General features: G+C 36.4%; 1 protein-coding gene across 11 annotated transcripts in view; it reads left to right on the forward strand.

Annotated features, from left to right (window-relative positions):
- DGKB (diacylglycerol kinase beta) overlaps positions 1 to 23,337 on the forward strand; it is a 792,867-nt gene that overhangs the window by 740,777 nt on the left and 28,753 nt on the right. For all 11 annotated transcript variants that reach the window (XM_086695070.1, XM_025929944.2, XM_025929941.2 and 8 more), the window contains 2 exons: positions 8,935 to 9,055; positions 10,011 to 10,071. In XM_086695070.1, the coding sequence (XP_086551196.1) occupies positions 8,935 to 9,055; positions 10,011 to 10,071 (182 nt within the window). The remainder of the gene's footprint in view (positions 1 to 8,934; positions 9,056 to 10,010; positions 10,072 to 23,337) is intronic.

Below are 23,337 nucleotides of genomic sequence, written 5' to 3' on the forward strand. Positions count from 1 at the left end.
AGGAAAACTTTCTCACAGAGACCTTTTGTACTTATCTGAATCCCTCAACATGTCCATGTACAAGGGCTTATTCTTTATTTTTTTTTTTAAATCCAAGCTCTTTGGAAACGTGTCAGTACATGATTAATAAGCATGGTGAGGTGACTAGATACTGAAAATTTCCTATACAGTAGTAGATTGCAAGTTCTCTCTTCTAAGTGATTTCATGTGTTGAAAGGATTTCTTTGCTAACTTTGTAATTGACATGACAAAGGATATTTATTTCTTACAAGTATTTACAAGTGGGATTAATTTTAAAATCCCATCCAAATAAAACTACTTGTGTCAACATTAATTCAATTTAGTAATCCAAGATGTAATTTAATTCTTTTTCTGTAACCATAAAGTTATAAAATAAGGTTTTCTTACTACAGAAGAAAGAAAAAAAAGGAAGGATCTATATGAAATAAAAGAATCTAGGTATACACCAAGTTGTACTAACATGTTAACAAGTAGCCTTTTAGATAGGATGGTTCATCTGTCTACAATCTATTATAAGCCTTAAAAAATAAAGGAAAAAAAAAGCAGAATCTTCTGACTCAAATCATTCTTTACTAGAGGCACTGATGAGTCAAGAACAGCTCATCTTTAAACCATGAGGCAATGATGCTATTAGGGTGTTGTTAGAACTTGAGACCATAAGAGTTCCTGTCTCAGTTCTGCTCTGACGTCCTATGCTCAGTTGAGCAGAAGGGAGAGGAGGGGGTCCTCAGTTCTGTAAAACAACAAAACCCCTTAAACACACACACTATTCTAACCAGGAACTGTGGCATTCCTGTTGTGCAGAGCCCTGAAGTCAGCAGATTTTCAAGGATTCTCTGGCCAGACACCAGATTTCAGGATATAATTCTATATTTGATGAATACCAAAAAATTCCAAATGAAGGTTACTGGGATTTAATTATATTTAGTCATGGAGCCTTTTTTCTGAAGAAATACTATTCTGAAGTATGATTTACTTCTGACCAGCAGGGTTTTATACAAATGGTCTGAAAAAGCACAGTCAATGCAATATAATGGAATCTTTCAATCCCTTGTTAAGAGTACACTATTTGTATGTAACCAGGATAAACTGGACATAAAAACCAGCTCTGTTATTCAGTAAATGACTATGTGTCATTATTATGTTTTGTTCTTATTTAAATTTTCAGTATTAATTTATAAATGAGATCAAATTCATTACCATGTTCTTAAAACGTTACTGTTTTTCATAAGTGTTTTTCATACATCATTGAAACTAAAATAAGGGGACAATAAAACATTGTATTTTGTAATCTATGTCAAGAAAATAACATCTTCATATTGCTGCTGGATACTGAATGCAAAACTACAAAGTCATATCTAAAGTAATATTGGCACTGCCTTCTAATAAATTGATTTGAATTGGGGTGGTTTCTTTTTTAATTGTTGGAACTGCTTAATTCGTAGGAGAAGACAGTTGGTCGTCTCCCTGATGACTTCACCCTTTTAGCAGGCATCAGTGTTGGGGCGCAGGATGCCCCTCCAGAAGCTATTCAGAATTTGCTGACATCAGCCATCATTCATGAGCACTTGCTTTGTTTAGTGATGGTGCTAATATGAGGAGACACGTGAGGTAGCTTGGTTTATGGAAGAGGGCAGCAGAGGCATGGTGCTGTGAAAACATCCCCACACACACTAATGGCTCATTCACACAGAAAACAAGCGACGGCCTTCAGTCCCTCCACAAAGCTTAACAAGAACAAACTGACTCAAGAACCCAGAAGCACAGCGTTCAGAATCACTGCTAGCTTGTGCTCACAAACTCTCTGTTTACATTTAGTCATAATACACATTGTCAGTTGCAGCAATAGATTGCTGTGGGAAGTCCTTAAGCTGATTCTCTATGGGCCTTGTGAAAGAAATGCTTATGATTTCTTGGATTGTGTGCCCTGGGGTGAAGATCGCTTTTCAAGTATGCCACGTAAGAAAGTGATTTGCAGGCCCTGAATCACTTTGGTCCCGATAAGGGAGGTTGTTGACAATATGCCACGCTGTGATTTCTGGTCTTTACTTTTTTTGGATCCATTTAGAGAAGTTCAGAATTTTAGAATGAAAATACATAAAGTTATAGTCAGCTCTGGCTGGTTGTTTTCAAAAACCAGATGGCTTTCAAAGACATGATCAAAACCATTCTTTAAAAGTCATTTTTAAAAGCAGGCATGTGATGAACCATGGGATTCTACCCCAAAAACCAAGAGTACACTTTACACACTGTATGTTAGCCAATTTGACAATAAATTATATTTAAAAAAATAAAAATAAATAAATTTTTCTTTACAATTAAAAATAAAATAAAATTGGTGGTATCTCACTTTAAAAAAAAGAAACAAATAAATTAAATGAAATAAAAGCAGGCATGTGGCGGGGCGGGGACGGCGCCTGGGTGGCTCAGTCCCTTAAGCTTCCGACTTCAGCTCAGGTCATGATCTTGCAGTTGGGTTTGTGAGTTTGAGCCCTGGATCGAGCTCTGTGTTGACAGCTCAGAGCCTGGAGCCTGCTTTGGATACTGTATCTCCTTCTCTGCACCTCCCCCTGCTTGTGCTCTGTCTCTCTCTCTCTCCCAAAAATAAATAAACACTTAAAAAAAGCAGGCATGTGATTTATAAATATATATATATATATATATACACACACATACACATATATATACATAATATATTCATATGTATGTGTATATATATATATATCTCTTATGTGTGTGTGTGTGTATATATATATATATATATATATATATATATATATATAAAATTTCGGTATGTGTAGCTTAACCCCTTATTTTTCAAATTTTTAAAATAGAATGGGTTATTTCATGCTGCTCAATTTTCCAAATAATTCTAGTTAATCCATTTATGTACCAGACTCTAATTTTCTAGTGTTTTCATTTTTTAACCATTTTGGATATAAATTATTCCAAAAAGTATTTTGCATTTCATAGCCTCCTTGCAGGATTCTGCAGAGTATAATGTACACATGACCTGGAGTAGTCGTTGTGAATGAGAGTTTTATTCTATATTTTCATTCAGTGACATCTGAAATGATTTAGCAGTAAGAAAATTAGTTGTATTAGTGGTACTATTAGTGTTGTTTTTTTTTCTCTTCCATCAGTGATAACATTTAATGGTTACTTCTTACTGTGTCAGTATGTATAGTAACATGGAATTTGGAGTCAGGCATATGTAGTTTGAAAATCAGATTTTCAACTACATGTGAAGACTTGCACAAGTAACATAGTTTTCTCATCAATAAAATGAGGAGAATAATATCAGTTTGTAAGGATTACTGGGGGAGTCTTAAATGAAAAAATGCCTATAAATTCCTGAGCAGAGAGGCTGCCCATAGTAGACATAGAGTATATATGTTTATATATATATATATATATAAACTCTCCCCACTTCCTTGATAGACCTATAATTGCATGGTATATCGCCTTAGGTGCTAAAAGTTGTCTTTTTTTTTTTAATTTTTTTTAACGTTTATTTATTTTTGAGACAGAGAGAGACAGAGCATGAACGAAGGAGGGTCAGAGAGAGAGGGAGACACAGAATCTGAAAGGGGCTCCAGGCTCTGAGCTGTCAGCACAGAGCCTGACGCGGGGCTTGAACTCACGGACCGTGAGATCGTGACCTGAGCCGAAGTTGGACGCTTAACCGACTGAGCCACCCAGACACCCCAAAGTCTTCTTTAATGTTTACATACTTGGGCTGTGAAACAAAGTCCATATGAATAAACAGTGGCTTTAGTTCTCTCCAATCACCTTCTTTTATTTGCATTTTCTAATTTAGGAGGTAAGGGAAAATGGCCATTGGTGCGTGTGAGGAGCCATCTAAATAAAGAATCAATGGACAATAGATGCACATATAAAGGAAAAATTCTCAAAGATTCACCTACGTGGATGAATTTCATACATACCTTGGCTTTTTACAAGTTTATTTTGGATCTCCAGGCATGTTTCCAATAATTGCTAGATAAATGAAACATCACTAGAAGGCATACAATCTGCCCACCCTCAAAGGTACAACTCCATAGATATCCTGGACACATCATGGCCAAATAAAGACATAATAGACGTTGATATAATTAGCAATTTATGGTGAATACAAAATGTCCCTGCTGAGTCAGTGAGTATAGCCCAGGATATGGCCTCCCCCCATGTCACAGCATGTTGCTGGACACCAGTCACAAAGAAGCATGCCCTGCCTTGCCCCTCCTTCCCCTCACTTCAGTACACATTATATTCTACGAGATGTAAAATGCTGCAACCCACATTCAGTCTGTGTTTGTAATGCGTCCTTTTCTCTTCCCTCACATATGGCATTTTGAAACAATTACATAATGAGACATATTATCAGGGCATAACTGTCAAAAATGAAGAGACTGAGCTGTGAATAAATATTACCCACTTATTAGCTGTGCTGCTCCTGTGTTCTCAAATCTGTACTTTATCCCTGACTCTTGGGGGTATACTTTACCCCCTGATTGCCTGTGTAACAAAATGGCCCTGCACTAAAAGTATTCAGAAAAACATTTACAAAGTCCGCGGCAAATTAAACTCTAAAGTAGTGTTTCTTGTCATATTTCTGTTACAGTCTGGTGAAATCTACTGAATATCTTCAGAGCATGTTTTAAAATTCATAAAAATATATAGGATAATGAAGGACACCACTTATATTGAAATACTGTTAAAGAGTCACCTGACCCTGTGTTAAGAACGTTGCTCCAGGGGTGCCTGGGTGGCTCAATTGGTTAAGTGTCTTACTCTTGATTTTGGCTCAGGTCATGATCCCAATGGTTCGTGGGTTTGAGCCCTGTGTCAGACTCTGCGCTGACAGTGTGCAGCTTGCTTGGGATTATCTCTCTCCCTCTGTCTCTGCCTCTCCTGTGTGCTCTCTCTCTCTCTCAAAATAAATTAATTAAAAAAAAAGAATGTCGCTCTAATATGACTCAGTTTTTGGTTGTTTCATCAAGTTCCTTCCCTCTGACGCACCTCTTCTGGACTTTCTGTTTTAAATATGAAAAAAATCAAATATGGCAGATTCTCTTAACTCTGTTACCCCCATAGAGCCGTTTGGAAAGACATTTAACTCGTTAGAAATGCAGTTTTTCCCACTGAGTGAAAGCAGTATCTTCCTCAGGATCAACACATACTTCCAAATACCAGGATGTCAGGAGGTCTCAGTACTCAGTGGGTGACGCTCACAGGTGGAGCTAGCTCTTCTGGATCTACAGGTCTGGTTGTGATTCATGCCTACCTGTGTATCATCTCCCTTTTTTTTTTCTCACGCTCAAAAGTCCAACCAGAATGCAATGACTGCGCATATTGTTGAACATTAAGCCTCTCGTTTTTTTGTAACAAAGTTATTTGGAAACTTTGGTATTTCACGATGCAATAACAAATTGATTATGAGAATCCTCACAGTATAAAAAGGTGGTGAGACTCCATGGTTGAGACTCCATGGTTTTACTCAGGGACACATACACTGAGGAAGGAAGGATGTTCGGACTTTCATTCAGGTCACTGTGATGCCATTTAGCATTTATAGTGGCAGTACTGAAGTGAAAATCTCAATGGCCTAGTTAATTATATGTTTCTCTTGACTAGAGGTTGACACTTTTCTCTAAAGGTTCAGATAGTATATGTTTCAGGCTTTTCAGGCTGTATGGTCTCTGTTGCAAATACTCTGCCATTGCAGTGTGAAAGCAGACATAGACAAAAACAAACAAACAAACAAACAAATCCTAAAAGAAACAATGTAGCTGCGCTACAATCAAAGCTAAATTATGGGGATGCCTGAGTGGCTCAGTCGGTTGAGCATCTGACTCTTGATTTCATCTCAGGTCATGTTCCCAGGGTCATGGGATTGAGCTCCACGTTGGGCCCCACACTGAGGGTGGAGCCTGCTTGAGAGTCTGTCTGCTCCCTGTCTCTCCACCCCTCTCAAAAAAAAAAAAAAAAAAAAGACAAAAAGAGCTAAATTATGAACACTAAAATGTTGATTTCATATGATCTTCAGATGTCACAGTATATTATTCTTTTTAAATGTTTTCACTTTGTTAATGGATAAAAACCATTCTTAATTAGCAACCCACACAAAAACAAGCAGCAGGCGAGACTTGGTCCATGGGCTGTAGTTCGCTACTTCAACTTTTATGTATGAAATCAATAGCCAGGTAGCAAACCAATTCAGTAGGTTTATTTGGTTGGTTGTGACATCCCAGCGGGACCTTCATGTAAACTAATTTTAGCTAGATTGTGAAGTGACGAAGTCTTTGATGTTTTTAGATGATACTACATATAGAAACAAAATTCAAAATGGCATAGATAGAAACTATCTTTGTCTGAAATCAGTCAAGATCCAACCCCCAAAGACAATAAGTAAGAAGCCTCAATTTTGCACAGACATTGCAGACTACTGTATTTACAAAATGTGGAAGTGTAATAGAAGCAAATTTGTTCAGCACAAATTTAGAGCTTTTTTTTTTTTTTTTTTTTTTTCCTGAACGTTATTGGTATTAACCTGAAATAAATGGTATCAGTTTCCTTTTACTGGAGTTAGGAAATATTCCACAATTTCTATGCAGTTCTTTGTGTTATGAAGAACATGAAAATCTGAAAGCCTGTCTTCTAAATCTGTAAGAAATATCTTCATTACTGATTATTAATGGTAGAATTGATTTTCAGGGTATTTTTTCAAGGAGGAAAAACAAAGACAAATTAAAAAAAAAAATCAGAAGGAGGGTGGTAGACAGCAGCAATATGGTGTGGGTTAGACAATCCCTGTGATTCATGGAAAAGTTAGGACTCACAGATTAACTCTCATGAGAAAGTGTTTTATTTCTTGTAGAATAGTTCCCATCAACCAGATCATTGCAAGATTAGCACAAAATTTCCCTTATTTAGGAATCAGACAGTTGCAAAATACATAATACTTCATATGAACTTCAATGTTGTTGTTGTTGTTGTTGTTTTATAAATATCACCAGACACACATCTGGGGTTTTAGTGCTTGCCACAGTGTAGTTTTCTGGTTGACATATATCTAAGAAATACGTATATTAACACCCAGGCTATAGAGCCAAGTACATTTTAGTGCAGGCTGCAGCTGAAAGAATATGTTTCCATTCCTTGTCCATCTGTTCTTGGCAACATAAATTTAAACTAGAAACACAGAATAAGTTTCATGAGAAATAAGTCTAAATAGGGTTTAGAACAGCAAGGTGAATGAATCTATGACTTCTTAACATTTGATTTTGTAGCTGGAATGTTGTGTTGACTTGGTGAAATCTCAGCTGCAGCTATAGCTTAAAGTTTAAAAAAAATAATTGGGTTTTTTTGATCAGTTCATTTAAAGAAAAATCCAGTGGCTTGGTCACACTTTCTGTTTTAAGGGTTTATATTTGCCAATGATCATGAGCCTAACAAATTTTGAGATTTCAGAGTGTTTAGTTGCCATACCCTTGAACTACACTAAAATGTATTATCTACTTTTATGAACTCTGTGCTACAGTGGATCCGTAGTGCGGGAAGAGGGTTTCCCATGCAAAATGGAGTTCGTACAGAATACACTTGTTTTTCTGCACGTCCAACCTCAGTTATGACCAGCTTTTACGTCATTATCTTGTAAAATCATCCTGCCCTCCCACTCTGTGCTCCAATCTCCAGCTTGTTCTGCTACTAAAGTAATATTAAAGTATTCACATTTGAAAGAAGCATGAGAATGTTAAAATATAAAAGGACCATATATATGCACCTGGAATCTTGCCTCCCTCTCAGGGATCCAGGCACTCTGAGCTCAATAAGTACGCTGTGTAGGGGCTGTGTGTCAGGGCTGGGCTTCGTGGGATTCTCCTGATGTGAGGGCACCCTCTGCCTCTGGCTGAGCCAAAGTCTTCAGATTGGAAAGGGACCTTGAAGCTTATACAGTCCAACCTCTTTCCCTATGTAAGAAGCATTTCTATAATTTTTAAGACTCTCTGTTTTATATGGTTGATTTATCAAGTGCACGGTGCTTATGCATCAAAGTAGTTGGGTTCAGATTTTGGCTCTGTCACTTCCTAGGTGTGTTAATATGAATAAATTAGTTAACTTCTCTAGTGTTCAGCTTCTCTGTCTGTGAATGGGAATAATCATATTTACCCACAGTTTGTTTTAAGGGGAACCAAAGGAGTCCAGCGACAGGCACTTAGTAAACACTCAACAAGCAAGAGCTATTACTATTAGCCTCTTTCTACTGTCCTCTGTTAAAAATCATAATAATAATTGCACTGTGCTAATTATCTAGTGGTGTCCAAATAGTATTTTAGCAGCATATCATCAGAAAAAAACATTTCAAGAAATTAATATTGTTTCTTGAACTTCTGCACAAAGTCACCCATCACTAAGGACAAGTCACTCAATGATTCAGAGACTCAATCTTCTTATCTCTAAATGAAAGACTCAAATTCCACGATCTCTAGGGTCTTTTGTTCGAGTAATATAACAAAATCATGTTTGACAGCATATCCTCATACTTTATTTATAGTGTTGAAATGTATATTTGCTGCCAAATGTATAAACGTTCCATATATACATGTGGAATAACATTAAGTTTGTTGATGTTAAAAACTACTGGTATATTCTTTGGCATTATTTGGCTCCAAATTCATTCTTCCCATTTTGTTTTAGACCAAGCTGACAGCAGATCTTTTCCCACAGCATCTCGGGGTTTAGTTAAACTGAGAGCTTTAGACGTAGGCCATCTTTTCATTACTTTCAGAATCCAAGACAGGCTTTCTTTGTCAAGTAGCTTTCATTTTTCATCTTCATAATATCTAAGGGCATTAAATTGTGCACATATGGATCTACACTGTAACTTACAAGGCTTCTGTTTTCTTTCAGATCTGAGTGATCAGCTGCTAGAGGTAGTTGGCTTGGAAGGAGCCATGGAGATGGGACAAATATACACGGGACTGAAAAGTGCTGGGCGGCGGCTGGCTCAGTGCTCCTCTGTGGTCATCAGGTAGCTGTTTCTCTGTAATTGAGACAGGGGGTTGAGATGATATAAATAAAAGTTAATTAAAAGTATGCAGGACTCTGATAACAACATTTGTCTTATTTGTGCCTCAAATTATCAATAATTAACACTGATATATTTGAAAATGATGGAAATTGGCAGATTTTACCAAGTTTTGGTTAACTGTTACTTATCAAGTTTATTGGAATTTGATACCCTCGTGTTCAGACCATGGATACAATTCTAACGTACAAATTTCATCTCCACTAACATGATTCCCATACAGTTTAGTTTGCAGAGGCATGGAAGTATCTACCAGGCATAATACCCAATGGAAACACTAGTGAAGCACCATTAACTTAAATTCCTTCATGAACTAAAGTACACCATCATTTCTACAAAATTAAATAATCAATTATTGTAAAGTAAGATCTTATATATTTATTAAATTTAAACCTTTTTAAGAAGCATTTTTCCAGAACTTTACCTTTAGGGAAAAAAAAAAAAAAAGTATTTTTGACCCTAAGGTGAAACCATGGGTCATAGCACAGGTATAATTGGTGTTATTTGTATAAAAATGTTGATATTGGAAAATCTGAGACATCAAACACCTTTCCTTCAGGTCTGAGATGTAGGTTTTCATGAAAACAAGGAGGCTTTATTTTCAGCTATAGGAATTCTGACTGTATCATTAACCATAAACCCTACATTTTTCTGTTAGTATCCATAATTTGTTTTATATCATCACATTTACCAGGAAGCTCTTCATATTCTTGTTACCAAGGTACCTTTTCAGGGTATTCATTAATAGTCAAGACTTAAAGTCTCCTTCAGAAGAGTTAAGTTTAGAGCCAGCTATTGCCATATTTGCATTTTCTGGTCTCATCATCTTATATCTTACGTATAGTCTATTATATAAAATATTTCATTGTTATACTTAAAATGAAATATTTTCCTCCAGGACTAGCAAGTCTCTGCCAATGCAGATTGATGGGGAACCATGGATGCAGACCCCATGCACGGTGAGTACCGAGTAGTTGAAATGCTATATCACTTCATATTTGCTTTTCAGATGTCATGTACTTCTATAACTAACTAATCACATAATCCTATAACTGAATAATCACAATATTTAAGCTTTGGATCTATTACCAAGTACCTTTTTCTATTTATTATTGATGTGTCAGGACTATTGCATTCAGGTTTGTGGGATTATATGCCCTTGGCAGTGGTTTGACTTTTGAATGTTTGTATTAGTGTAAGTACAACCTTTAGATACCATAGATCGATTATATTTTAAACTCTGGAACTAAAGAAAATTGATAAAATTTTTCTTAATTTTTATTGTACTTATTTCAGAGCACCACGTGAGAAAATTATTTGTAGGGCCTTCAGACATAAATCTCCCTGAATTTTAACCCATCTGTTTTGTTATTTTTTTACCTCCATTTGGGGATTTGAGGGAGTCCTCTCTGTAGAACACTCTCCCTGTTGTTGTTTTCTCCATAATGAGATATTATTTAAGTTAGACATTTAGACCTCCCACAAAATTTGTTTACATTTTTTATAGTGAATATTTTATTATATTTCAAAAATATGTTAGGCAATGCCCTTGGTACTAAGAATAGAAACACGATCAGTGATAAATATCATGATCAATAATACAACAGGATCAATAATATAATTATCTTCAAGGAACTCTTTGGATAAGACACTAAATGTTAAATATAAACAGATTAATCACAAACGTAACTTCAGATTACAAGAGTTATGAAAACAAGTATGGTGAAATGATAAGGAGGAACAGGGTACAATATGGAGGATACTACTTTAGATTAGTCGACATAGGAGGCCTTTTTTGAAAGAAGAAATAAAAATTCAATATGTTAGACAAACAGTAAGGAGGGTTTTGATGACCGAAACTAGTTTGTAGAGATAGGGGGAGAACAGAAAGAGATAAAGTATAGAAGATGAACAGGAGACAGACCATGTAGAAAAAATGATAGCAAAGAGTTAGCATTTGATTCTGTGTCCATTGGGAAGCTTTTGAAGGCTTTATGCATCATCCGATTTACATGTTAAAAGGTCACCTTGGCCACTGGGTGGAGATTGGATTGGACTGAGTAGCAGCTGGGAGAGAGTCTATCAGAGTAGTCTGGGCTCAGGCATGGATAGTGACAGGGAAGTAGATGGATTTAAGCAACATTCGAGAGGTGGAACAAGAAGAATTTGCTAATGAGTTCCCTGGGGGCTAAGAGAAAGCCATGAATCCAGGTTACCTCTTACATGTGATTGATGATGTATTTACTGTGTAGTTAAGACTGGGGGGGGGGGGGGGCGGGTAACCAGTTGGGAGTGGCAGAGGAGGTCTTAATCTTAGATTAGTGTAGCATTGTGCTAAGTGCTGGTGTTATATTTAAGTATATTTTAAATTGAGATATAATTAATACACAGCATTGTACTAGTATGTATTAAATATTCACATAAACATTAAATAATGGATATCATCATTTTTCAGATGGAAAAAATGGAGGCTTTGGAAAGTTGAATAACTTATTCAAGGTCAGATACATAGTAGAACTCAAACCCAGGCTCTTTGATTAAGGCCCCTTCTCTTAACCACTAGTTTAAACACATTTAGCTACAGATTCCAAACAGTCCAGCTTAGCATGTAAAATGGAAGTGTTAATTTTACCTTTCCAGTGGTTTTACTCTAAACTTATTATCTTTACTCTTTGTGTACAGCAGATAAATATGATCTTTTGTTTATTCCTGATATATTCTTTTTAGCCACTTTGAACCCCAAGTTTGTGCATCAGTTTATTCTCTAAAAATAATGTAAAAAAAAGCCTGTTTAAAAATCTCTGTAGATTGGCTACTTCCTATACTTTCTGCTCTCTTTGTACTTGGTTCCAAATATCCTTAAAAGACTTCCTGTTCTCCCTTTACCAGCATGTATGCACTTGCATCTTGTCTGGTATTCTTCACTCTCCCCACACTTCTAAGGTGACGTTTATACTCACAGAGATATTAAAGGTGTTGCCACAAGTGATGGTGGTAGTGATGTGCTAAGGTGCTGGTGATATAGTGGTGGTAGTGATGCGCTAAGGTGCTGGTGATGTATGGCTGGTGATGGTGGTCGGGATGAACTGGTGGACATGCTACCACCGATGCTGGTGATGGTAGTTGTGGTGGTAGCGGTGACAGTGGTTGTGATGTGGGATGATAGTGGTGCTGGTAGTAACAGTCTTCTTGTCTTTAATGGAAGGCCAGTTTTCATCAGCTTGCTTCACAAGATAATAGATGAAAAACAGTGAACACCAAATGCCTTCCACAAGGACTCTGTAATTTTTGGATTCTTTTCAGGGAGAAGGGATGTTTACTCCTTACTCCATGCCTAAAATCCAAAAGAGTTAATAGTCATAATAATAATATCTAACAGTTACTAAGCTCTTAATTTATGCCATGTATAGTTTGAGACATTTGACCTGTACTGACCTGTACATTTAATTTTCACAAAAGCCCTATAATTAGTTTCATTTTATAGATAAAGTAACTGAAGCAAAGGTCAAATTGTTTGCTTGATTCCACACAGGTAAAAAGTGTTAGAGTAGAGCGGCACCTAGGTGGTTCAGTGGGATTAAGTGTCCAACTCTTGATTTTGGCTCAGGTCACGATCTCATAATTCATGAGCCCCAGGCTCCTGCTGAGCATACAGCCTGCATGAGATTCTCTCTCCCTCTCTCTCACTCTCTCTCTCTCTCTCTCTGCCCCTCTCCACTACTCACATGCCCTCCCTCAAAATAAATGAACATTTTTTTTAAGTGGTAGAATAGTAATTAAAACCAGTGGTCTGGCTCCACTGTCCTCACTCTCCATGGTTATTTCCCATCATGGATCTCAATCCAAAAAGGCCCTACACCATCCTTGTGACTCCCCCTCCAGAGCATGAGGTAAATCACTTACTTTAAAAAGTCTATGTCTGGGGCACCTGGGTGGCTCAGTCGGTTAAGTGTCCGACTTTGGCTCAGGTCATGATCTCGCGGTTCATGAGTTCAAGCCCCGTGTCAGGCTCTGTGCTGATGGCTCAGAGCCTGGAGCCTGTTTCAGATTCTGTGTCTCCCTCTCTCTCTGACGCTCCCCTTTCATACTCTGTCTCTCTCTGTCTCAAAAATAAATAAACGTTAAAAAAAATTTTTAAAAATTAATTAAATAAATAAATAAAAAGTCTATGTCTATGAAAATCTAAATAGTGTTTCAGAATAATTTTAGCTTATTTTACATAGCACGAGCACTTCAAAAGATACTTTTGTTAACTTATATTTCAATTACTAACTGGATATTTATTTTGCCTATTAATTATCATGATCTATACAATTGTTAAATTAATAATAATTTTATATAACTTATATTTAATTTTCTCTCCTTTATTTTTTTTCGAAGTTTATTTATTTATTTTGAGAGACACAGAGACAGCATGAGTGGGGGAGGGGCAGAAAGAGAGAGAGAGAGAGAGAGAGAGAGAGAGAATTCCAAGGAGGCTCTGCACTGTCAACACAGAGTCCCATCTGAGTGTTGAACTCACGAACTTTGAGCTCATGACCTGAACCAAAACCGAGTTAGATGCTTAACCGACTGAGCCATCCAGGTGCCCCTAATTTTCTCTCCTTTAAACTCTCTTGTTCTTTAATTTTTTTTAGATTTTTTTTTAGTGTTTATGTATTACTGAGACAGAGCATGAGCAGGGGAGGGGCAGAGAGAGAGGAAGACACAGAATCCGAAGCAGGCTCCAGGCTCTGAGCTGTCAGCAGAGTCGGACACAGGGCTCGAACTCACGGACCCCAAGATAATGACCTCAGCCCAAGTCGGATGCTTAACCCAGGCACCCCAAATCTCTTATTCTTTTAGAATATTCCATTCTTTAGCGGGCCAAGAGCTGTACTAGACTATGGCTCATTTTTGTCATTTCATATTCTGGCATATTCTACTTTTCCTAGAACCACATGGAGTTCTGAACTTTAAATTTCACTTTAAATGAAGAGACTATTTAAATAGTCTTCATAGGGGCGCCTGGGTGGCGCAGTCGGTTGGGCGTCCGACTTCGGCCAGGTCGCGATCTCGCGGTCCGTGAGTTCGAGCCCCGCGTCGGGCTCTGGGCTGATGGCTCGGAGCCTGGAGCCTGTTTCCGATTCTGTGTCTCCCTCTCTCTCTGCCCCTCCCCCGTTCGTGCTCTGTCTCTCTCTGTCCCAGAAATGGATAAACGTTGAAAAAAAAATTAAAAAAAAAAATAAAATAAATAAATAGTCTTCATAGCATTGGTATGGTTTAACTAAAGAGTCTTCTTTGTTTCAATTGAATAACAAAATGTTTTTCATACAGAACATAAAAATTGATAGAATGTAAAAACTCTGATGATTGAGCTGATATTTAATTTATGAAGGATTTGCTCTAGATATATAGAGCACAGCAGAGGTCTGGTTTTCTCTAAGTGGAATATATAAAATGGAAAGGCAGGTGATAAGTGGGTCTTGATTCTGATTTTAATGATATTTTTTTTAAAAAATCAAAGTAATACAAGGTCTGCGGATAAGCGGTGGTGGTGGTTCTACAGCAAGGGGAAAGTACATAATGCCATCAAACTGTATACTTTAAAAATGGTGAAAATGTGAGATTTTCTGTTACCTACATTTTACCACAATAAGAAGAGAATTAAAAAAAAATAAGATAGGGGCGCCTGGGTGGCGCAGTCGGTTAAGCGTCCGACTTCAGCCAGGTCACGATCTCGTGGTCCGTGAGTTCGAGTCCCGCGTCGGGCTCTGGGCTGATGGCTCAGAGCCTGGAGCCTGTTTCCGATTCTGTGTCTCCCTCTCTCTCTGCTCCTCCCCCGTTCATGCTCTGTCTCTCTCTGTCCCAAAAATAAATAAAACGTTGAAAAAAATTTAAAAAAAAAAAAAAAATAAGATAATATTTGCTTAGAAATTTCACCAGTCCAGAATTAAAGTATCAGGAAAAGCAAAACTAAGAAAGCTTAAAACTAAAGCTTTTCCACTATATACTTAATAATTACATTTATGACCTTTTAAAATATCTCACTACAAAGTAGTCATTAGAAATGTGTCAAATACTCCTCAGTTCACAGTTTTATAATAGTCACTAACAGAGTATCGATTCTAGCCATATAACAATCGGCCATGTTCACAAGCCTATCAAACTGAAGAGACAGTTAGTTTCAGAACACTTTGTATTGAAATAGTTCCAGAAGAGCCTTTCTTTAGGCAGGACCCCAGAGCCTATTTTCCCCCTTTTGTCTTCTTCCTCCCCAGTCCTTCTCCCTGAGCACATCAAACATACTGTTTGTGTTGTCAGTATGTTCCTATTGTGGAGAGAACAAACAGAATAGCTTGGGGAGGAGGAGAGAGCATAGTAAGATATGGGGATCATAGATGAGGTCAGATTTCATTTTGTATCCATTCATAACAAGTGATGAGTGCCCGCTAAAGTTCTGTTAAGTTAGGAGTCATACCAAGCCACAAATTCAATATAGCTAAAATGGACTCATCATCTGTCTCCCTTCATTTTCTCCCCACAAACAAATACTGACTTCTTACATTCCAAAACACATACTCCTCCTTTTACCATATTGAGTTAGTGAAACCATTATGTACCTACTGTTTCCCAAGCTAGAACCATGAATGCACTCCTATATTTCTCTCCATACCCCCAAATTCAAATACCATGTCCACCTACCAATATGACATATTTCTGGGATCTTTTTCTTTTTTCCATCCCTACTACTCTTGTCCTAGATCTGGCCCACTTCATTTCTCTTTCACGCCTGGCAGTAACCACATCAGTCTTTCCCCATCTCCATTTTGTCCCCCATTTTAACCCATCCTGTAACTTTCTACCAGAATGATCTCTCTAAAATACTAATTTCACCATGATACTCTTCTGCTTAAAATCATGTAATTACTTTCTTTCTGATGAAATATAATTTGAATCAGGCTTCCTATTTCACCAGTATCATTTACCTTACTTCTTTTTAATCTCTTCATGTGCTTCCCTTGTGTCCAAATAAATTTTTCTTCTTCTTTGGTTGAGTTACACAATTCAGCTTGAGAGTCATTTCATGCTGCCCCTTCTCCATGAAGCCTTTGTTGAGCATTGCCATTTCTTGCACCACATCCCTGACCCCAGCTAGTTGGAAAGCGCGGCCTCAGTGCTTCATAGCTTTATCCAAGCACTAATGATATTACATCAAAATTATCAGCTTGTCTGTCTAGTTCCTTGATAGACATAAGCTTATTGAGGTCATGCGCCATGATTTTTATCATCTTTATACCCACAGAGCATAGCACTGTGCCTTATACATAATTATGCTGCCAATGCCAAGTGCATTTTGAGTTTGTGAATTTCTTAAATACTTCTTGAGGTAGTATAACATTTTTTAAAAAATGCTTTCTACTAAATCTTCTTTCACTGAACATAATGTAGGTTGGCTAGCAATTCATTCACATATTTTTCATATATAAATACATGTAAAAGTTATTTTGAGTTAACTTTATTCATTACATTCTCAAAGCAAAGAATTTTAATGTATCAAAGAAAAAATACATCCTTAACCTTCAGAATTTTAATTTCTTTCTGTTTCTTGGTATGGTACAGTTAAATTTCTTTGGTCCACTTCCCTTTGCATTATCAATTATGTTAATAATTCTGATAATACTTTGAAATATTAATCATCATGTATTAGTTGTTACTTATGATACTTTTATGAAAATAATGCCAAAGAGGTTGTAATGCGGTATTATCCTGAGCGCTTTGCCTGTGATTAAAACGAAGGGAGTTCCTGGAACTTTCTTCTGTGTGGTGGCAAATGGGAAGGAAGTCATGAACAGATCATAAGCTAACTGGTGAAATGACCACAGATTAAATATAAAGACTTCTCAAAGGGGTAGCTGAAGTAAATGCAACTTCTAGAAAGCACTTACATGTCTTTTGATCTCTATTTGCCTTTTTTATTTACCTCTCAGGACCCTGAACCCACTTCCCCAATGTCTACTTCCAAAGTTAGACACCATCAACACACAAGTCAGCCCTGACTTGGTACTCAGCCAATTTCTGCCAAACCAGGTTGTCTTGCTGCCTTAGGTTTGATCCCTGTTATTCCTGGGGCAGATACTTGGTCATCTAGTGACCTAAGAGCAATTGTCTCCTCCTTCCCCATTTCTAATGTGTAGGCCGTTCTATGAGATACTGTCTTCTGACTTGAATGCCAATTTCTTTCCCTGGTACTAGTATCTCCTTGATTCAGACACTAGCTACGTTCCTAGCCTTTGCTTTCACCCTCACTTAGGAAGACTGGATCTTTTTGTGATTGCTCAAGATGATGCAGTGATCTGGAGCTTATCTTAATTTTGACTTGTGTTTGCAAAGAGAATATATCCAGCCCAGCTTTAAAATGCAAAGTCTTTAAAAAAGAGGAGCAGTGTTCTGTGGTCTATTAAATCTTTATTTATATGTTTGCTTAATTATTAAAAATAAGCATAACCTAAAGGTATTATTTAGTCTGAAATGATTTGCTAAATACAAATTCATCTCAGACTATTTACATAGAAAATTAAAATTTTTAATTTGTAAAATTTAGTGCCATTTAGATGAAGGCTGATTGAATTTTGGGATATTTGGATGTACCAGATAGATATGTTTGGAGGTATCCACTATAACAATGCCTAACATTTTTTGAGTGTTGACCATGAACCAGTTTCTGTTTCTATTTATTACTTATTTAATCCTTACAAAAACCCTAACAAGTCAGTAAGGTTATTATAATCCCCATATCATACACTGAAAACAAACAAACAAATGAAAATAATCCAGATAAATTAAGCAGGTTTTCCAAGGCCACAAGGTAGGAAATAGAGCAGGTCGCTCTAATGCCTTTTTTCATTTTTTCATAATTATAATGCTTTGCTGTCTCACTCAGTTACTCTTCAGGCCCTTACTGTATCTCTAACATTAGTAATCAGTTACAACTCTATCATTTATAACAGAATTGAAATAGTTTTCAGCTTATTTACATTTTTCTCTTTTATATGTCATGGGGTTTTTTTGTTTGTTTGTTTTTGGGTTTGTTTTTTGGGGGGTATTTTTTTTTTCTTCCCAGTATAGCCAAAGCCATCCATCACGTTGCTGCCAAAATTACTACTGAACCACAATGATCATTTTACTCCCAGATCTCAAAGTTCAATGCCTCCTTGTTTCACACAAAATAAGTTTAGAATCCTTGTGATGGCATTAAATAATTCTCCCAAAGCTGCCATGCTTCATAGGGACCACTTTCCAGGGGCTTTCTACTCATGCCTATTAATTTTGTGTCTAAAATCCCAATTTGCTATTTTGTGTTTTAGAAATAAACTCATTATTCTGGCCTTCAAGCAGCCAACCAACAAATCTGTGGTTTCTTCCAGCAATCCTATAGGACCCATGGTTGGATTTCTCTCATTGAACCTATGGTTTATTATTTTGATATGCTTTGTTTTCCCTTTTATTCATATTGCCTGAATTAATTATCCTATCCTGTTGGGATATATGTATTTTTATAATTTACTACAAAATCTTTTTGAAAGGCAATGAGATATATAAATACATGTATACTAAAAATAAAATAAAATTCCTTCTTTCAAAGCCAAGCTTAGCAGCAATTTCCTCATGAAGCCTTTTTAACTCCCCATCTGTTTGAAATATTTGCCTTATCCTTTGTATTTCTGTGGCTCTCTGTTGATACCTTCTTGAAGCCATTGCAGTGCACAGTCTTGTATTTCGGCTATGTGTATATGTATCCAGCTCTTCTGACTTAATTGTAAGCATTTTAAGATTCATCCTCAATTCCCCTTCATATATCGCGTAGTGGCTTTTACATAATGTGGTTTCTGATGAGATATCTAGTCATTTGAATCATTGTTTCACAATATGTAATGCATCATTTTCTCAGGCTGCTTTCAAGATTTTTTCTTTGTCCTCAGTTTCCAGTAATTTGATTCCGATGAGCGTGGGCATGGATTTCTTTGAGCTCATTCTGTTTTAGTTTTTCTGAGCTTCATGAATCTTTAGCATTATGTCTTTGCCAAATTAGAAAGTTTTCAGCCATTATTTCTTCAGATATTAATTTAGATACCATACTCATTCTCTTCTCCTTTTAAAATTCTGATGACATGTATTAGATACTTTAAGTAGTATCTCACAGATCTCTGAGTCTCCATAATATTTTTTTCTTTCCTCTTTGTTCTTTCTGTTTTTCATACTGGATAATGTTTATTCATCTTTATTCAAGATCACTGACTTTTTCCTCTTTTTTTGTCTGTTGGATTCTTGAGCCCATCCAAGTAATTTTTTTTTTAATTTCAGTCATTGTATTTTTTAATTGTAAAATTTCTAATTGTTTCTTTTTTTTAATTTCCTCTATTTTTCAGCCAATAGTTTCAATATTTTCTTTCATTTTAGGAATATCTATCATTACTTTTTGGAGCATGGTTGTAGTAGCTGCTCTAAAGCCCTTGTGTGGTAACTCTAACACTTGTGTCATCTTAGGATTTACATTATTGACTGTCTTTCTCTTTGTGAGTTTTTGAGATTTTCCTGGATCTTCATATGTTGAGAAATTTTGAATTGTATTTTGAACATTTTAAATATCATCTTATGAAGCTCTTGTGTATTTTTTTTTTTTTAATTCTTATGGGGAATGTTGATTTGTCATTGTTGTGGCTATTTTAGCGAGTAATTGATCCAGTTAGTTTCAGGTCACAAATCCTGAGCTGCTTCCTGTGAGTTGGGTTTCCAATGTCAGTTCAACTTTCAAAGTCTTTGCAGTTTATTCAGAATCATTCTATATGTATAATATCCATAGGCTTGTGTGGAATCTGGATAGTAGTCTAACCCCTATTTTGGTTCTTTAAGTTGTCAGTATGCTTCTGAAGGACAAAGCTATCCATACACAGCTCAAGGGTAAACACGGGAGATTGTATACAATGTTAAGGAATAGGTTTTTGTGTTCCTCCTCTATTCCAAGATCTCTGGCTAGGAAATGAGAGGAGGAAGAGAAAACAAGAAACCCATCGCTGGTTTAGTGACACGTTATGTTCTGATTTCCTTCTCCATTCTGCCTGCTATCATTTGCTTTCAGCATCCTCAGAAAGCTGCTCTATGTATTCTATGTAGGATTTGTACTTGTTGTTAGGGTGAAGTTTGCTTATTCCTACTTGAGTAGAACTGAAAATGTCACCACTCTCCTTAAATGTTATTGTGTTTGGCTATTTTGAGATCTGTCTGAATTATCCCCATGAGGTTGAAGTATTAGTAGCCAGAAGTGCTTATCTGCCAACTTGGAGACTTCACAGCATAATTCCCCATTTCTCTAGTTCTTAAAACAACAACAACAACAGCAACTACGTAAGACAAAGAAATTCACTAAACCTTGAATCTCAAATCTTACTCATTTTGAGAAAACCTCATGAATTATTGTTCCATTCTTGTGTCCTGCATATAAGTAGTTGAGACCTTGTTTGAATGAAAATAATGGATCAAAATGGCATAGTTTTTATACTCAACTGTAATGTTTTAGGTATTTCTCTAAGCCAGTAATGATGTGGATCACTACATGAGATGTGGTTTTTAGATTACTCTGTCTATAAGAAAACATATATTAAGACTATTACAAGTAAGTTATGTGATTGTATGAGAGATTTTTAGACTATGGAGGTATGGTTAGTTCAGTGTCCAAGGTCACCAAGCAAAGAGTTATAAGACTGGGTCTGTCCCTAACTTGGTTTTCTACTCCCAAACTGGTCATCAGTTGATTAAGCTTGTTTGCCGAAGGGTAAAAAGTTCAGGGAGGAGGTAATACAGTGTCTCTGAAGCTTTCTGTAATGCATAGTGTTGTGTAAAGGAGCTCAAGTGTAAAACAAACAGTGAGGCAGTGGGACTTCTTGGCACTTGGACTTTCTCTAGCACCTTAACCACAGCAAACTCAGTGTAGGTCACTTATGCTGAAAAGCAAGATAAACTGTATTAAGAAAAGATTGTTTTGATGGCCCTTTCAGCCCGCTCACAAAGTTGAATACCATGACAATCTTTTTCTAGTTGGAAATACCATTGAAATGAGCATTTCACATAATATCATATTAGAAAATATAATAGTAGTGGATGGATTGCTTTTCTCTATAGTTTATGTGTCTACATCTTTCTCGATTGCTAGAGATACAACAAATATGACTATAGGCAAATTGTGGATGAAGCTGTGTTTCCTGACAAGAAGTTACTAAAGCCTAACTATAAACATACATGACAGTAATTATAATAAGAGTAGAAGAAGAGGGAAATAGCTAGAATTTTTTTATATTTATGGTAGGTGGCTCCCCTTATACGTACTACCTAAATTAACTGATCTCAGACCTGGGAACTAAAAACAGACTTGAAACCAAATAGCTTTACCATTCTTTTATTACAGAATCTCAACCATTTTATTAAAACTTCTGTATATCAGCTTTTTATTTGAAACCCATTCTAGCTTAATATTTTAAAAGTTATTTTGAGCAAGCTAATATCTACAACTGAAATAGTAAAATTTCTAGCACTTTAGCTGAAATTCCATGTAGTCCAGCGTTAAAAATGGTTTTCACTCTTTGAAAGCAATGTTTTATGGGATTTCAATAAGGAAGGAGGGAAAAAACTGCTTAGGAAGAATGTATCCCAATGGATAGAAAACAAGGAAAGAGGCCAGAGGCCAATTTTTTTTTTTTTTTTTTTTTTATTTTATCAGTGACCTCTGGACTTTAGAGAATTACTTAATCTTCTTGAAACTATTTCCTTATTCCTAAAACCAGCTACCTACAAATCACAAGGGAGTATTGAAGAGTTGCAGAAAATTATTGTACATCACATTTTGCAACACTGAGAAAGTATTAGTTATTTTATGCTTTATATTAAGTATTGTTATATTTAATATCTAGTGTTCCCATTATCTAAGTCATACAGGAAAAAAAGTTAAACCAACGTTATTTTAGGGTGACAAAATTTGGTATCTTTTTGAGATTTGGCCATAGTGTTACAGTAGCTGTGACTTTTTTGTTTGTTTTCCCATAATCATTTACAGATAAACTAATATTGGAAAAGGACATCATTTCATCATAACATTTAATATTTGAATAATTATCTAAAGGGAAAATTATAGGGGCGCCTGGGTGGCGTAGTCGGTTAAGCGTCCGACTTCAGCCAGGTCACGATCTCGCGGTCCGGGAGTTCGAGCCCCGCGTCAGGCTCTGGGCTGATGGCTCAGAGCCTGGAGCCTGTTTCCGATTCTGTGTCTCCCTCTCTCTCTGCCCCTCCCCCGTTCATGCTCTGTCTCTCTCTGTCCCAAAAATAAAAATAAACGCTGAAAAAAAAAATTTAAAAAAATAAAGGGAAAATTATATTAAAACTCATCCAAATGGAATAGTGCTGTGAAAGTTATCTGCAAGTTTACCTCTCTTGACTCTCCCAAGATTCTTGCATTAAATTGATTAACTTTATTTTTTTAACGTTTATTTATTTATTTTGAGAGACAGAGACAGCATGAGCAGAAAGGGAAAGGGAGAGAGAGAATCCCAAGCAGGCTTCATACTGCATAGAGCCCAACACAGAGCCCAACACGGGGCTCAATCTAATAATAAACCCAGAGACCATGACCCGTGCCGAAATCCAGAGTCGGATGCCTAACCCACTGAGCCACTCAGATGCCCCTAAACTGATTAAATAGCATTCAGTAATATCTAATATACCAGTGTTTTTTAGAAATTATTCTTGTTTTGAAAATTTAATAAAATATTATTTTCTCACTAAAAGTTATGCAGCTATTGTAACTTAACACTTGCTGACTTTGTAGACACACTATTTTTAAGGAATCTTAATCTGCTCTAATGGCTTACTTTAGAAAGGACTGGGCAAAGCAGACAAGGGGACATGTGTATTTTTAGTGATGGAAGAAAAAGAGTAACATATAAAATATTAGTAGGAAAATGCTTAACAGGTATATGTAGATAATGCATATTTTCTTGATGTGCCTGGAAATTGTATTTTGCCTAATATTTAAATAGAGAAGAGGGATAAAGGTTAAAGAAGGAAATGCCACCATTTTTTATTTAATGAGTCTAAATGTGGATACTTGGAAAACTAGAAAATTAACTAACATTGTTCTGCCATCTTGAAATATATTTGAGTAAGCAGACTGCTGTTCTAGTAGGTATATATTTTTT

This window comes from Puma concolor, chromosome A2 (genome assembly GCF_028749965.1).
Source record: "Puma concolor isolate L17-30 chromosome A2, mPumCon1.1.hap2, whole genome shotgun sequence".
In the NCBI taxonomy this organism is placed as follows: Eukaryota; Metazoa; Chordata; class Mammalia; order Carnivora; family Felidae; genus Puma; species Puma concolor.